This window comes from Ursus arctos, unplaced genomic scaffold (genome assembly GCF_023065955.2).
Source record: "Ursus arctos isolate Adak ecotype North America unplaced genomic scaffold, UrsArc2.0 scaffold_2, whole genome shotgun sequence".
NCBI lineage: Eukaryota > Metazoa > Chordata > Mammalia > Carnivora > Ursidae > Ursus > Ursus arctos.
In genome coordinates this window covers 95142738-95157102 of record NW_026622874.1, presented here as the reverse complement: position 1 = coordinate 95157102, position 14365 = coordinate 95142738, and the positions used below count along the sequence as shown (strand labels likewise).

The window sequence follows — 14365 nt, the reverse complement described above, 5'->3', positions numbered from 1 at the left end:
TGACATGTTCATATTAAATTTGCTTCACAGAGACACTTGTCGGACCACATTTGGGGGGTGCAGGGCGCTCATTAGTAGAAATGTGAAAGCCAGAAGGACCTGGTCCTCCCGTGGTCTTGGTGGCACTGCATTTCCATCATTCCTGCCTTGAGAATGGCTTCTAAGCCAAGACCCGTGTCCCTCTGGTTCTTAGAGAGAACCGTGATCGCCAGCTGGCTACGAAGCCAATGGTGAGAAGACCTGTTCTCCTCCCATGGCTATCGGAAGGTTTGATTTGTAACTCTCATGGCTGTGTGCAGTGTCTGGGGTGGCAAATAGGCCTGCCCCTCGGGCCCACCCCTGGCTGGAGGCTTCACTCCCAGGGACAGGCGAACATCGCCTCCTCCCTCGTGCCAGCTCGTCCAGGACTGCTCCCAGGCCACTCTAAGAGGACTAGAGTCCCCCTGCCATCACCCTGTTGTTGGCCGGGTGGCCTCTGATGACCAGAAGCCTCAACTCTCACGAGGCATCGGGAGTGGGTTTGTTAGACAAACACGGAAACCCAGAGGGACCCGCTTCTCCTGCCCAGCCCGGCCCAGCCCAGTGGCACGGCGCTGGGGCTCACTGGCTGAGTCCGTCCCACAGAGCCAGCGGGCCGTGCTGCAGCTGAAGGGCCGGGTCAGCGAGCTGGAGGCCGAGCTGGCGGAGCAGCGGCATCTGCGGCAGCAGGCGGCTGATGACAGCGAGTTCCTCCGCGCCGAGCTGGACGAACTCAAGAAGAAGCGAGAAGACACGGAGAAGGCCCAGCGGAGCCTGACAGAGATCGAAAGTGAGTCCGTCGGGCTGGGGCTGACGGTGGGGGCTGAAGAGTCAGGCGAGGCTCGGGGGAAGGATGGGGCTGAGCGGCAGAGCCCCAGCCGTGCTTCTTTCCCAAGAGCCACCAGCAAGGACCTTTGTATCGCCAGCCCGAGGGGCGGGTGGGAACCCAGCCGGTGGAGAGCCCCATGGGCCCAGAATGTGGGGACGGGAATCAGGAGGTGACAGTGGGGTGCCTGCCTGGGGTGCAGGGTGTCCGAAGGAGAGATGATAGCCTAAAGCCAAAACACCGATGAAGCTAATGCCACATGCTCAGGAGACATGAATCAGTGCAGCGATCTGAATCCAGTGGATTCTTTTTTTTTTTTTTTTTTAAGACAACTGCCCAGAGGAGTTTATTTCAGTAGGATTTTCAAGGGCGAAGAAGGTGTCTGTGTTTGTGAAAAGAAAGAAGGCTGTTCTAGGGACTCTGGCTTATGGGAAGGAAGGCAAAGGGTCCCAGCAGGGGTAGACTGCTCACCTTGGCTCTTGACAATACAGGGAGAGCCCAAGCCAATGAACAGCGGTACAGCAAGCTAAAGGAAAAGTACAGTGAGCTGGTGCAGAACCACGCTGACCTGCTGCGGAAGGTAGGACCCTGCACCGTCCGCCGTCCCCACACCACAGGGGGCACTGCCGCTCTCTGCCCCCACCAGTTCTGAGTGGGTCACCATCATTTCATGGAAACCACTGCTTTTCAGGCTCACTGGCCTTCCATATCTTGACTTTCGATGCCAGCCCCGATTAGATTATCCCCCATCTTTATTATTCTTTTATTTATTCATTTATTTTTAGGGAGAGATCGAGCAGGGAAGGGGGGAGGATCAGAGGGAGAGAGAATCCCAAGCAGACTCCATGCCCAGCGCAGAGCCTGACGTAGGGCTCGATCTCACGATGCCGAGATCATGACCCAAGCCAAAATCAAGACTCGGATGCTTAACTGACTGAGCCACCCAGTTGCCCCTATTCTTTTAAATACTTGAACGCTGAGTATCTGAAGATGACAGCTCTATTCTGGCTTCTGTCTGGGTAGAAATGTGATTTCTGTGTCCAGCTGTGTGAATGCTGTCATTTGTTCTAGAAGGGAGATGTTGTCCCTGAGCTGTTAAGCCTGAGATAAGCCCGTTCAAGACACCGTTTTTCCCCTACAGAATGCAGAGGTGACCAAACAGGTGTCCGTGGCCAGGCAAGCCCAGGCGGATTTGGAACGAGAGAAGAAAGAGCTAGAGGACTCTTTCCAGCGCATAAGTGACCAGGCGCAGCGGAAGGTGAGGGGAAGGAGAAGTGCATGGGGAGTGAGGGAGGGGTTCTGCCCGAGCTGGAGGCGGGCCTGGGGCACTGCCCAGGTGGAAAGACCTTGTCTTTTGCTGCATGGGCAGCCCCGTGGGTTAGAGCCCCGCGAACGCACTACAAGAGGCTTGGGCACGGGACAGGGTGACCGACGCACAAGGGGTTAGAGGCATGTCATGATAACGGGGCTCCAGTTGGGCAGGTCTGTCAGCAGATGCTTGCCAAGGGAGAGTCTGGGATGGTTGAGAGAAGTAAAAGTACTCTCTCCAGATATCGGAGAGAGACACGAGCATTTACAAGAACTTGTGGCCAAGAGAACACCCATGAGTTGGGGTAGGGTTGCCAGGCAGGTCCCATTGCAGTAAGATGTGTCGGATGGAGAAAACCCAATGCCTTACACTTAAAGAGTAGTGGCTTTCACACTTTTCTATGACTCAGGATAGGAAATACAGTCTATTTAATGGAAGTAAAAGTTTCATAAAGCGGTACTCATCCTTACTGTGTGGATGCGTTTGAATGTTTTGTGTGTGCATGTTTATTTCATTTTTTAATTTTTCATTTTTTTTAAAGATTTATTTATGTTACACAGAGAGAGGTGGGGAGGGGCAAAGGGAGAGAGAGTGTTAGGCAGACTCCACACTGAGCGCAGAGCCTGATGAGGGTTCGGTCTCACGACCCTGAGATCACAACCTGAGCCAAAACCAGGAGTCGAACACCCAACTGACTGAGCCATGCAGGCACCCTTGTTTATTTCATTTTTTTTAATGTTAGCTGTGAATTCTAATGGGTTGCAACCTGCTCTTTGAAAAATAGCACTTATGAAAGAATCAAGAAAAGAGAGTTGTTATAAGATGGTCAGATTCAGCATCATACCAGGCTTTGGGATGTCTGAATGAAAGATCCAGTTCTGTATCAATTATACTTCAATTTAAAAAATTAAAAAACACTTTCTACCTATAAGAAAAAAGATCTAGTTCTACTGTAATCAGTATTATAAGCTGAAGTGCAACATTTAGGAAATGTCTCTAAAATTCTCCCTTCGATCTTACTGCGCCAGAAAAAAACTTTCTGGAACACTCTGGGCTCTCGCCTCCTCCCACCCACTTTTTGTTGGGTACATCCAACCTTGCATACAAGAGAGTACACAAATCTCCCATTGATAGTGTGGGGACCTTTTTTTTTTTTTAAGATTTTATTTTTAAGTAATCTCTATAGCCAACGTAGGGCTTGAACTCACAACCCCGAGATCAAGAGTTGCATGCTCTACTGACTGAGCCAGCCAGGCTCTCTGACAGCTTGGGGATTTTTCTATGTGTTTATCCCTGGCAACCACCACCCAGATCAGAGTGCTCCTATTTTTCTTCTCTTTCAGACTCAAGAACAGACGGAAGTACTAGAGAGCTTGAAGCAAGAACTTGCCACCAGCAAACAGGAACTCCAGATTGTCCGAGGCAGCCTGGAAACTTCTGCCCAGGTGAGCATCACCTCCCTTCCACATTTTCCCCTCTGGCTTGGGGACTGCTGTCATCCGGCGTCCAGCCCCACGCAGCAGCTGGCCAAGCTGGTCCTATCTGTGCTCAGTGTGTGCTTGGGGGAATAAAGGTGGTGGCTTAGGGATACCGCCTCCTGTTCCGTATGGTCTGCTGGTGGGTCTGGACTCCCGAGAAGTGGACTGTTCAATTCTCCCTCTTTAACCCGGTCGACACTGCAGTCAGAGGCGAAGTGGGCCGCCCAGATCGCTGAGCTGGAGAAGGAGCGGAGCAGCTTGGCGCATGCCGTGGCTCGTCGAGAGGAGGAATTATCGGCTCTTCAGGAACAGCTGGAACACACCCAGCAGGAACTGTCCAGCGCAAAGGCAAGTTACGGATGCCCGCTCTGGCTGACCATGTCCGAGCTCACAGCCATGGGCCTCAGTGATGTCTTCATGGAGGTGGGTGGGGGTGGGGGGCCAGGGATGGTCTGAAAGCAGCTTGGGGCCCCTGGCCCAATGGTGAACACACTCTGCAGCCATAGCTCCACACACCAGCACGTTCTGTGTCGCCCACAGAGCAGATGAGGGCCAGCAGAGCTGCCTCTTCTTCACACGAGAAGAGCGTGCATGGAGAATGGGTTGCAGCACGGCCATCCCCACAGCTTCCTGGGCCGCCCCCCTGCACACACCTGCAGGCGAAGTGGAAGGGTTGTTTTCTGTGTCGGGCGAACTGGCTTGGGCCTCACTAGCAGTAGCTTGAGTTCAGATGCCGGGAATGGCTCACGAAGGGGTCTGTGTCCAACTCTCACCTCCCTGGACCATTTCTAGGAGTCAGCGTGCCAGCTCGCCAAGGACCAATGGAGAATGCTGCTGGCGGAGTCAAGGAAGGCCGCAGAGCACGTGGTCCAGGAGGCCCTGCGGCAGCTGGAGGAGCCCACTCTGATCAGCTGTGCCGGCTCTGCAGGTACCCTCCCCCTTGCCTGCCCATGCGTGTGAATTCAGCGTTCCATGTTGACCTTGAATCCCATGTGACACTGAGCTCAGGAGTCCTCCCCCTGCTGCACATCAGAGGCTCCTGGCGATGCCCAGGCCCCACTCTGAGATCAGTTCAGCCGGAAGCTCTGCAGCCCAGCTCCCAGGTGCTAGAACTTTCTAAAGCCCCCAGGTGTGCTGTCACTGCTCTATGCAGCGGGTCACGCTGATGAAAGTCTCACTGGGAGCAGAGCCCTGAGAGCGACTCCAAGCACCAGGGGGAGGAGCAGCAGCCGTCCCTGTGTCTCTCTGAATGGAAGAACGGGGTCTGAGTGAAGAGATGGTTGGTCAGGAGCCTCAGGCCAATGCGGGGAGCATCATGAAACACGGCAGGGCAGAAACACTGAGAATACCCTTGCGGGCCCAGGCATGAACAGGGCCTACTCTGCGTGTTCCAGAGTCCCAAGGGCGTGCGGGTGGGGCAGCGGTCGGAACCAGAGAAGCCCCGTGGATGAGAGAAGGGGCCTCAGAGGTGGCAGAGTGTCCGGGCCCAGGACACTGGGGAAGTCCTGGGTGTAGCTCCGAGAGGGCCCACTAAGGACAAGGCAGATGGAAGGAGACAGCTAAGAGCCGACTTTCATTATCAAATGGAAGTGTTTACGGGGCGCCTGGGTGGCTCAATCCGTTGAGCGTCTGACTCTTGATTTCGGCACAGGTCATGATCCTCAGGGTCATGGGCTCGAGCCCCGCGTCAGTCTCCCACTCAGCGGGGTGTCTGCTTGAGGTTTTCTCTCTCCCCACTTCCTCTGCCCTGCCCCCCCCCCCCCCCCCCCGCTTCAGGGAGAGCACTGTCTCTGTCAAATAATCTTTGGGGGGAAAAAAAAAGAAATGTCTCCATTTGGTGACGTCTACAGCAAGGACTGTTCTCTTACTCGGCAGGGACCCCATCTGTAAGGAAGGAACACACTGAGTACCCAGCTTACTGAGGGAACACCAGGACATGGGGCAGCCGTGGGCGGATTCTGAGGAGAGACTTTATGAGCTGGGCTTTGAAGGAAGAGGACAGACATGAGCCAGTGGAGGGGAAGAACCGGGGGGGTAAGGGGGGTGGCGATAACACAAGCAGCTGACGTTACTGAGCGCTTGGCATGGCCCAACCGCCGTTCTAAGCGCTCCATACACCTCGGCTCAGCGAGTCCTCACGATGGCGCTGTGAGGTGGTCCTGTTACTCTGTTTTCACGTGAGGAAGCAGGTGTGAATGGCCTGAGATCGGAGCCACCGGTGATGGAGCCAGGAGCCACACCTGTGCAGTGTGACATGAGTCCCCATACTGTAGCTCCTGTGCGACAGCCCAGAGGCACAGAGTGGGAACGGTTGTGTTGTGTGCACAGCATGAGCACGGATTAGCCTGACGGAGCCAAGGGTCTGGGCTCAAGACTAATGAGAGTCTGAGGTCGTAACGGGAAGGCCTGGATTTGATCAGGCAGGCAGTCCTGAGAAGGGAGGGGCTGACTCCAGGCTGCTGGTGTGGTTGCCCTGGTTCTTGGCTAAGGGACCAGATGGGCTCAGAAGCACAGCTTTTGAAGCTACAGTGAGAGGGTCCTGTACGGGCGCAGTCAGCCCTCTTTCCTCCACCCCCCCATCTTAGGGCGGCTCCTGCAGGGCTGAGGCCACGCACGAGGTAGGCTCATCCGGCACGTGCTTACCCTCATGGGGAGAAAGCGAGCTGACCGCTCCGGCTCTGACTTTGCCCTGTCTCCCCCCTCACAGATCACCTTCTCTCCAAGGTCAAGTCTGTTTCCAGCTGCCTCGAGCAATTGGAAAAAAGCTGGAGCCACTATCTGGTCTGCCCAGAAGGTAAGAAAGGCGGAGGATAGGGTCTGGCGCTTAGTGACAGCTGGGCCACACTCGGAAACGCTGGCATGTGGAAGTAGCGACAGGTTCCTCTGCGCCAAGAGCGGGGTGTATATAACTCGTAGAGCACAGAAGGAGGTAGAGAGGTAACACTCCCTCAGCAGCCCTCAGCAACCCCCTTTAAACTCCTGGCAGATATCAGTGGGCTCCTCCACGCGGTCACCCTCCTTGCCCACCTGACCAGTGACACCATGGCTTACGTGAGCACCACCTGCCTTCGAGCGCCGCCGGAACCTGCCGACGGTGAGTCCTGGGGCCGGGGCGGTGGCGGGGGGGGGGGGCGCTGGAAAGCAGGGGGAGCAGAGCGCCTTCAAAAGTCTGGGTTGTCTTGCATCTCCAGCGCTGACTGAGGCCTGCAAGCAGTTTGGCAAGGAAACCCTCCTCTATCTGGCTTCCCTGGAGGAGGAAGGAACACGCGAGAATGACGGTACCGCCGTGAAGAGCTACCTCAGCAAGATCTCTGCCATTGCCGAGGTAGGAGCCGTGTTAGTACCACGGACAGTTACAGAGCTGCTGGCGGGTGAGCGCTGGTGATCTACCAGAGACTCAGTGATGTCCCAAGCCAGTTCTTCCTGCGCTTTCCACTTGGCTCAATTAGGAGAGCTGGCGCCGAAAAATCTGACCCCCTGAACGACTTTCCGGTTCTATCTCACACATTGGCTGCATTGAGGACCTACTGTGTGTTCGTCACTGTGCTGAGCATATCATAAAAGAATAAGCATAGTTTCTCTGTTTTCCAGGGTTTGTATCTGGTTGAACAGGCTAACACCTAATGGGGAGATGACGGTATATTTGTTGAGTTAATAAAGATGCAGTGAGTACGTCATGCATAGTGGGAAATGTATTAGATGTAGTTGTACAGGGACGAACAAGACATGGTCTGTGTGGGAAAGGAAAATAAGGAGATCACCCATTTCTATACAGTGGGATGAGAGCGGTAATCAGCTATCGTTTAAGAGTTCAGTACAAGGCATTTACTTAATTTCAAAAATGGGTCATTATATTAAGTCCAGGGAATAAAGAGATCAGGGCCAGAGTTCAGATTTTCGTCATCCCTCATCTGAACTCTTAGAATAACAGCCTTCTGATTAGTTTTTCTGCCTCTGGCCTCTTTTTCCTCTGATCTCTTCCAAAAACAGAGATCTGATTATGATTCCTCGTTTGATAACAAAAATCAAATTATGTCTCGTGATACCCGAGGACTGTCACGGTCTGGCCCTTATTCACCTTCGTGAGTCCCTCCCACCCACTACCTTCATCTTGCGGTGTTGGTGGCTAGCTCTGCAGTGTACCCGCCTGCCTGTCTCTTTCCCCTCGAGTTCTCAAAGACAGAGCCCATACCTTCTTCACATTGTCCTCTTGGTCCCTGGTGTGATATCTGGCAGGCGGTTAAAACCCAGTACATGTTTATTTAGTGGAATATGCTCGTGAAAAGAGCAAAGCAGATAAAAAGATTGGATGGGGAGCAAGGTTCATACTGGGTAGAAGTGGGCAACGAGGTAGGGAATCGTGAATGTCTGGATAATGGTGAATGGCTAACCTTCCTTTCAATAGAATGGCATGATCCTGGTGGTGTTTTAGTGTTATTGAATTGTTGATGGCGGCCTAGGCAGCGTTACCGCGGTCTGCCTTTTGCAGAAGATAGAGCATCTTCTCCAGGGCCGTGCAGAACTGAGTCTTGGTATGCACACGCAAAGTGTGTAGGACGCCATGAGATGAGGAAATAAGAATCAAATTAATTTTAAAAAACAAAGTGTGAGAGTGAGATTCTGGGCGGGTTTCCTTTTTGGCAGTAGGACTGACCAGATGTTTAGAGGCTCTTCCGAGGACAGGACAAGGAATATGCTAAATAAGATTTGGGTGAAAGAATGTCAGTTGAATCTGAATTGGCTGAAAACTAAGGAAATTCTCAGAATCAGAAACCAAAAAGATGTAGGAGCCAACGTTTGTTCATCTCTTGGCCTAGAGCTTGGATTTTAGTGGGCCACACATGCAGAGGAGAGTAAGAAACAAAACCTAGGCCCAAGCAGGGTCAAAGTTTGGAATGCAGAGACTTCCTCCCCAAAACAGAACTCTAAAAGGTCACACCCTGAGTGAATGGAGGAAAAGCCTACTCTGCTGGAGAGATCTTGTCTCAGCCTTGGTTGTGGGGGGGGGGGGAGGGAGGCAACACGGCTGTCTAGGGAATTTCTAACTGCAAGCCACTTATCCATGGTTTCAGGGTCCAAATCTACTACCTGTGTGGCCTGAAAAAACCCAAACAGAAAATTAAAGAAGTCAGGTTGTTAGGGGCCCAGGTACCTGGCAGAGGCAGATCCAAATGGTCTCTGAAGGGGTATACTTTGACCCTGAACCCCAAAGAACTTTCACAGATAATGTCCCAAGGCACATAAGTTCTCCATAAATGTGTCCGATATGTTTTAAAAGGCACATAAGTTCTTATGTGTCCCAAGGCACATAAGTTCTCCATAAATGTGTCCAATATGTTTTAAAAGGTATTAAAAAGTGTGGCAAAGGAATAAGATATTTTCAGAAGTAACCAGATATAATTGAAAAACAACCATCGAATTTCTAGAAGTGAAAAATATAATCATTGAAAGTCATAACTTAGTATACAGATTCAACAGCAGGTTAAAACAAAGCCGAAGATAGAATTAGTGAACCGGATAATAGAACTGAAGGAATTACCATAGAATGTGGCACAGATTTTAGAAGTTGGAGTGTCGAGGTTATATATGTAGAATTTTTTTTTTTTTTTTACAGATTTTATTTATTTGAGAGAGAGAGCACGAGCAGGGGGAGGGGCAGAGGGAGAGGGAGAAGCAGACTCCCCACCGAGCAGAGAGCCTGACAGCGGGGCTCCACTCCATCCCAGGACCCTGAGATCACGACCTGAGCCGAAGGCAGACACTTAACTGACTGAGCCATGCAGGTGCCCCTATATGTAGAATGTTTAATCAGGGTTCCAGGTGAAGATAATAGAAAAACTATGTTCTTTTTCCCCCTAAGTAACATTTTTAGTTCTGTGTGTTACAGACTTTTCTTCTACACCTTGCTTTGTCCAGCATTCTGTAAGTGAGGTTCATGCACATAGATATGTTCATTTTCACCGCTCTGTAGTATTCCGTCATGAGACTATAGCTCAAGTTACACATCTATTATGTATATACATCTATTATGTATCTGTTTACCTTCATTTACATATCTATTATATAGATACATATCTGTTGTTGATGGACGTTTGGGTTCTTTGGGCTATCACGAATGTGCTATGTGGTCACTCTGGTACATATCTCCTGATGTAAGAGTTTCTCTAGGTGTTTGCCTAGGGATAGAATTACCACGTTACAGGACGATTCTCACACGGACTGCTGAGTGAACAAGCAAGTCATAGGAAAATGCACACAGTAGGATTCGTTTTAAATAAAAATCAAAACAGGGGTGCCTGGGTGGCTCAATGGGTTAAGCGTCCGATTCTTGGCTTCAGCTCAGGTCATGGTCTCAGGGTCATGAGATTGAGCCCCAAGTCAGGTCTGCACTCAGTGTGGAGTCTGCTTAAGACTCTCTATTTTAAATAAATAAAGTCTTTAAATAAATAAATAAACATCAAAACAAATGTACTTAACATTATACTGTTTAAGGATATATTCATACAGAGTTAAAAAAAAAAAAAGGCATAGTAAACATTCTCCTGAATTCTGTGTTTATCTTGAGGTGGAGAGCAGGGAGGGTGAAGGCAGAATTAGGGCAGAATCCAAAGGAGATTTCAAAGGTACTGATAATGTTTCTTTTTTTTTTTTTTAATAATTTTTTATTATATTATGTTAGTCACCATACAGTACATCCCCGGTTTCTGATGTAAAGTTCGATGATTCATTAGTTGTGTATAACACCCAGTGCACCATGCAATATGTGCCCTCCTTACTACCCATCACCGGTCTATCCCATTCCCCCACGCCCCTCCCCTCTGTAGCCCTCAGTTTGTTTCTCATAGTCCATAGTCCCTCATGTTTCATTCCCCCTTCTGATTACCCCCCCCTTTCTTTATCCCTTTCTTCCCCTACCGATCTTCCTAGTTCTTATGTTCCATAGATCAGAGAAATCATATGATAATTGTCTTTCTCTGCTTGACTTATTTCACTTAGCATTATCTCCTCCAGTGCCGTCCATGTTGCAGCAAATGTTGAGAATTCGTTTTTTCTGATAGCTGAGTAATATTCCATTGTATATATGGACCACAACTTCTTAATCCAGTCATCTGTTGAAGGGCATCTTGGTAATGTTTCTTAAGCTATTACTTAAGTCGGGTGGTAGATAGATGGGCCATTGTTTTTCTTCTTTAAACCATTCATATCTGTTTTATACTCTGGTAGGTATAACACATAATGTTTTCAGAATTCACAGGTTGTGCCATCAGCCCCAGGTTCAAATCCCTGTTCTCTGCCATTCATTAGCAGTGTGACTGGGGTCAAGACATTTGACCTCTCTGAGCCTTGGCTTCCTGTCTGTACAACGGGACAAGTAACTCCCTCATATGATTGCTGTGGACGCAAAGTTAGATAAGAGGCAGAGTGTCTGGTTGGAAGGCATCACCAATATTGGAAGATGTTCTTAAAATACCTCCCAACAGGCGCCTGGGTGGCACAGTGGGTTGAGCGTCCGACTCTTGGTTTAGGCTCAGGTCGTGATCTCAGGGTCGTGAGATCGAGCCCCACATCAGGCTTGTGCTCAGCGCGGAGTCTGCTTGAGATTCTCTCTCCCTCTCCCCTCCCCCTCTTGCTCTCTGCCTCTCTCAAATAAATAAATAAATCTTAAAATAAAATATCTCCCAAGCCACAAATACAAATACATTGTGCAACTGTGGGGTCAGGGTCCAAGCAGCTGCAACTGAATGGCCTTGTGGGCTTAGGCGGGGATGGCTTTCTAGAATGAGGGGGGGTGGAGTGTGAGGCTCTGGGTTCACGCAGTAGTGAGTTCCAGACAAGGCCTGCACAGGAGGCCCCTCCCTGGGTTCCAGAAATGTGTTCCATGGCAGGGCCCTCTTCTCCTGCCTTGTGCCACGGGAGAATAGAGAGGAAATCAAAAGGTCATTGCAGCCTTTGTGATGCTGTTCTCAGGAGCTCCTGCCCAGAGGTCTGGACATCAAACAGGAGGAGCTGGGGGACCTGGTGGACAAGGAGATGGCTGCCACTTCAGCTGCCATCGAAACTGCTACGGCCAGAATCGAGGTAGGGAAACATCTGCCACGTCTCCTAAAGCGAGGCTCTTGCAGCTTCCCCGTGGTGACATTGGCCACTGGATGTCTCTAAATGGTTCTTGAAGGCTACACAGGCCCCCGTGAGCCCAGCCAGAATCCAGACTCCCCAGGATCCCTGAGGGATAGAAAATGAGGAGCCCCCCACCTACTTTGGTTTTGGTTCATCCTGCATCACAGTTCCAGGCCGACCACTTGCTAGTCGTGTGACTTGGGATAGGTTGTTCCATTAACCTCGCTAAGGTCCCGTTTCTACATGATGGGACAGTAGGAATAGTACTTGCCTCGGAGGGGTGTTGTAAGGGTTAAAGGAGATAATGCACACTTATCTTAGGGCCAGGCACCCGTGAAATCAGCAGACGTGATTGTCCCAGGGAAAAGCTGAGTGGGCGGCATTGGAAAGGTCCCATAGCACCCCTTTGGTAGAAGACTCAGGCTGCCCACCTTGGCGCTAGTACCCGCCGCTGGGACCTGGGAACAGCTGCCCCCCATTGGTAGGGTGCCATAGCTCTCAGAATTCTGTGCACACGTCAGCCTGGGACAGCCACTCATGGATGGAAGAGCCAGCCTGCTGGGGCTGCTTCCCACCGAAGAGATCAGAAGTCTGGATTCTTTTCCCAACTCGCCAGGACGTGGATGGGCCCTTCTGGATTTGGGTTTCTCAGCTACCACAGGCTGTTGGACACAAGGTGTCTCAGGTGCCAGTGAGCTCTCAGTACCCACCATGTACTGGGGAACCCTGCTTCTTTCTAACAGGAGATGCTCAGCAAATCCCGAGCTGGAGACACAGGAGTCAAATTGGAGGTGAACGAAAGGTCAGTCCGAGCCGTGTGGGGGCACTTAGGTGGTCAGGATGAGTGTCTCCTGCAGTGGATTATCCTAACTAGATTATCCTAACTAGTGGATTATCCTAACCAGAAGAGTACGATAGCAGCCACGGGCAAGGGCTGAGTCTATATGGTTGTTGATAATGGTGTTTTTGATGATAATACTGCTGTTGCATTTTAAGCGAAGAGAAACCCCAAGAATCATCACATAACTGTCCGCAGTCAGGTCTCCCTACTCACATGACTTTCCATGAAGGTGTATTCCCCGCCGCCTTTCCCCATCCCAAGTTTGCCTGTGTTTAGGCCTGAAAAAGAGAACAGATTCCCTTCATTGTTCTTGGTCTCTCTTCTGTGTCCCTAAATTTTTTTTCCCCCTAGGATCCTTGGTTCCTGTACAAGCCTAATGCAAGCTATCCAGGTCCTGATCGTGGCCTCGAAGGACCTCCAGAGGGAGATAGTGGAGAGTGGCCGGGTAAGCGTGGGTGAGGGCCCTGGACAGGGGGAGCAGACGTCATTCACAGATTCTTGGTTCACGGAGAGGCTATGTCTATCAATACGCTCGTCCACATTCAGCAAAATCCACGGGTGCTGCCATCCGTGTGACCCGAGGGCGCAGCTGCCTCTCACGGCCAAGCCCACATGCCCATGGGAAGAAGCTGGAGTGCTGCCAGGTCCCCAGGGGCAGTCAGCCTCAGCCTCCAGCTGCAGGGTCATTAACCCAGGCGACATCGAGAACCTGCTCTTTAAACACCGTGTACATTGCAAGCCTGGGCCCTCAGAGGTGGAAGGGAGCACTCTGGAAAACTGGGCAAATCAGAAGGGCCAGCCTGGTTGCTGACCTTTCATAGTGGGTGCGGCCATGTCTCCTTCCCTCGGCAGAGTCAGCTGATGGTTATTCACAGACAGACTCTGCCCCAGTCTCTGGGCGATGTGCTCACTGGGCTTTCTCCCTCCTCTGCTGGAGTGTTTCCTTCTCACACCCTGTGTGCAGCTACAGCTCAGGAGACGGGCCCAGGGAGGGATTCCAGAGCCTGAACACTATCCTTCAAAGAAGGAAGCCCTATCTGCTTTGGTGGTGGTGCTCTTTATCAGTCCGAGGGGGGCTGTTTTCTATCCCCAAAATAGAGAGAGGGACCGAGCAAGGAGCACCTGTGGCTTCCAAGACTATCAGACACTTCCAAAGCACGAAAGCATTTTAAAATTCCAAGGAGAAATAATTTGTTCAGTTATTCACTGGGTACTCTCCTCTTTTGCCAAATCGTGGCAAGGGGTTGGACTCCTCTTGGATCACGTAGTTCCTATGTGTACGTGAATAGATATAGATTCTTACATATGCAACACGGGAAGTGTGATGTAATAGAAATGCTACGGGCTTTGGAGTCAGAAAACCCTAGGATTTACTTCCACTTATTTCCTGCATGAACTTGGGAAAAGTATCTTTGCTTTTCTGAATCTTCGTTTGCTCATCTGTAAAATGGGATGATAATGCTCACGTCTTGGGGTTAGTGTGAGGTCTGTCTGGGAGTAATAGACATAAAAGCACCTGGGGCGTAGGAGGCACTCGAGAAAAATCTAGTCATTATTACCTTTCACTTCCTCAGGGCACGGCATCACCTAAAGAGTTTTATGCCAAGAATTCTCGATGGACGGAAGGACTCATCTCAGCCTCCAAAGCCGTGGGCTGGGGAGCCACTGTCATGGTGTAAGTGTCTGTCACTCCCAGGGCTCCTCCTCCTCACCCCCAATTCCATCACCCCATCCCAGACAACAGCCAAGGGGAAAAAATCTGCCCCTTAGAAGTG

General features: G+C 50.9%; 1 protein-coding gene across 2 annotated transcripts in view; it reads left to right on the top strand.

The window, feature by feature from the left end:
* HIP1 (huntingtin interacting protein 1) overlaps window positions 1–14365 on the top strand; it is a 147041-nt gene that overhangs the window by 123591 nt on the left and 9085 nt on the right. For both annotated transcript variants that reach the window (XM_026516024.4, XM_026516025.4), the window contains exons 14-26: window positions 625–808; window positions 1336–1424; window positions 1986–2102; window positions 3497–3598; window positions 3836–3979; window positions 4424–4559; window positions 6339–6425; window positions 6618–6725; window positions 6823–6956; window positions 11600–11710; window positions 12493–12551; window positions 12942–13035; window positions 14165–14265. In XM_026516024.4, the coding sequence (XP_026371809.2) occupies window positions 625–808; window positions 1336–1424; window positions 1986–2102; window positions 3497–3598; window positions 3836–3979; window positions 4424–4559; window positions 6339–6425; window positions 6618–6725; window positions 6823–6956; window positions 11600–11710; window positions 12493–12551; window positions 12942–13035; window positions 14165–14265 (1466 nt within the window). The remainder of the gene's footprint in view (window positions 1–624; window positions 809–1335; window positions 1425–1985; window positions 2103–3496; window positions 3599–3835; window positions 3980–4423; window positions 4560–6338; window positions 6426–6617; window positions 6726–6822; window positions 6957–11599; window positions 11711–12492; window positions 12552–12941; window positions 13036–14164; window positions 14266–14365) is intronic.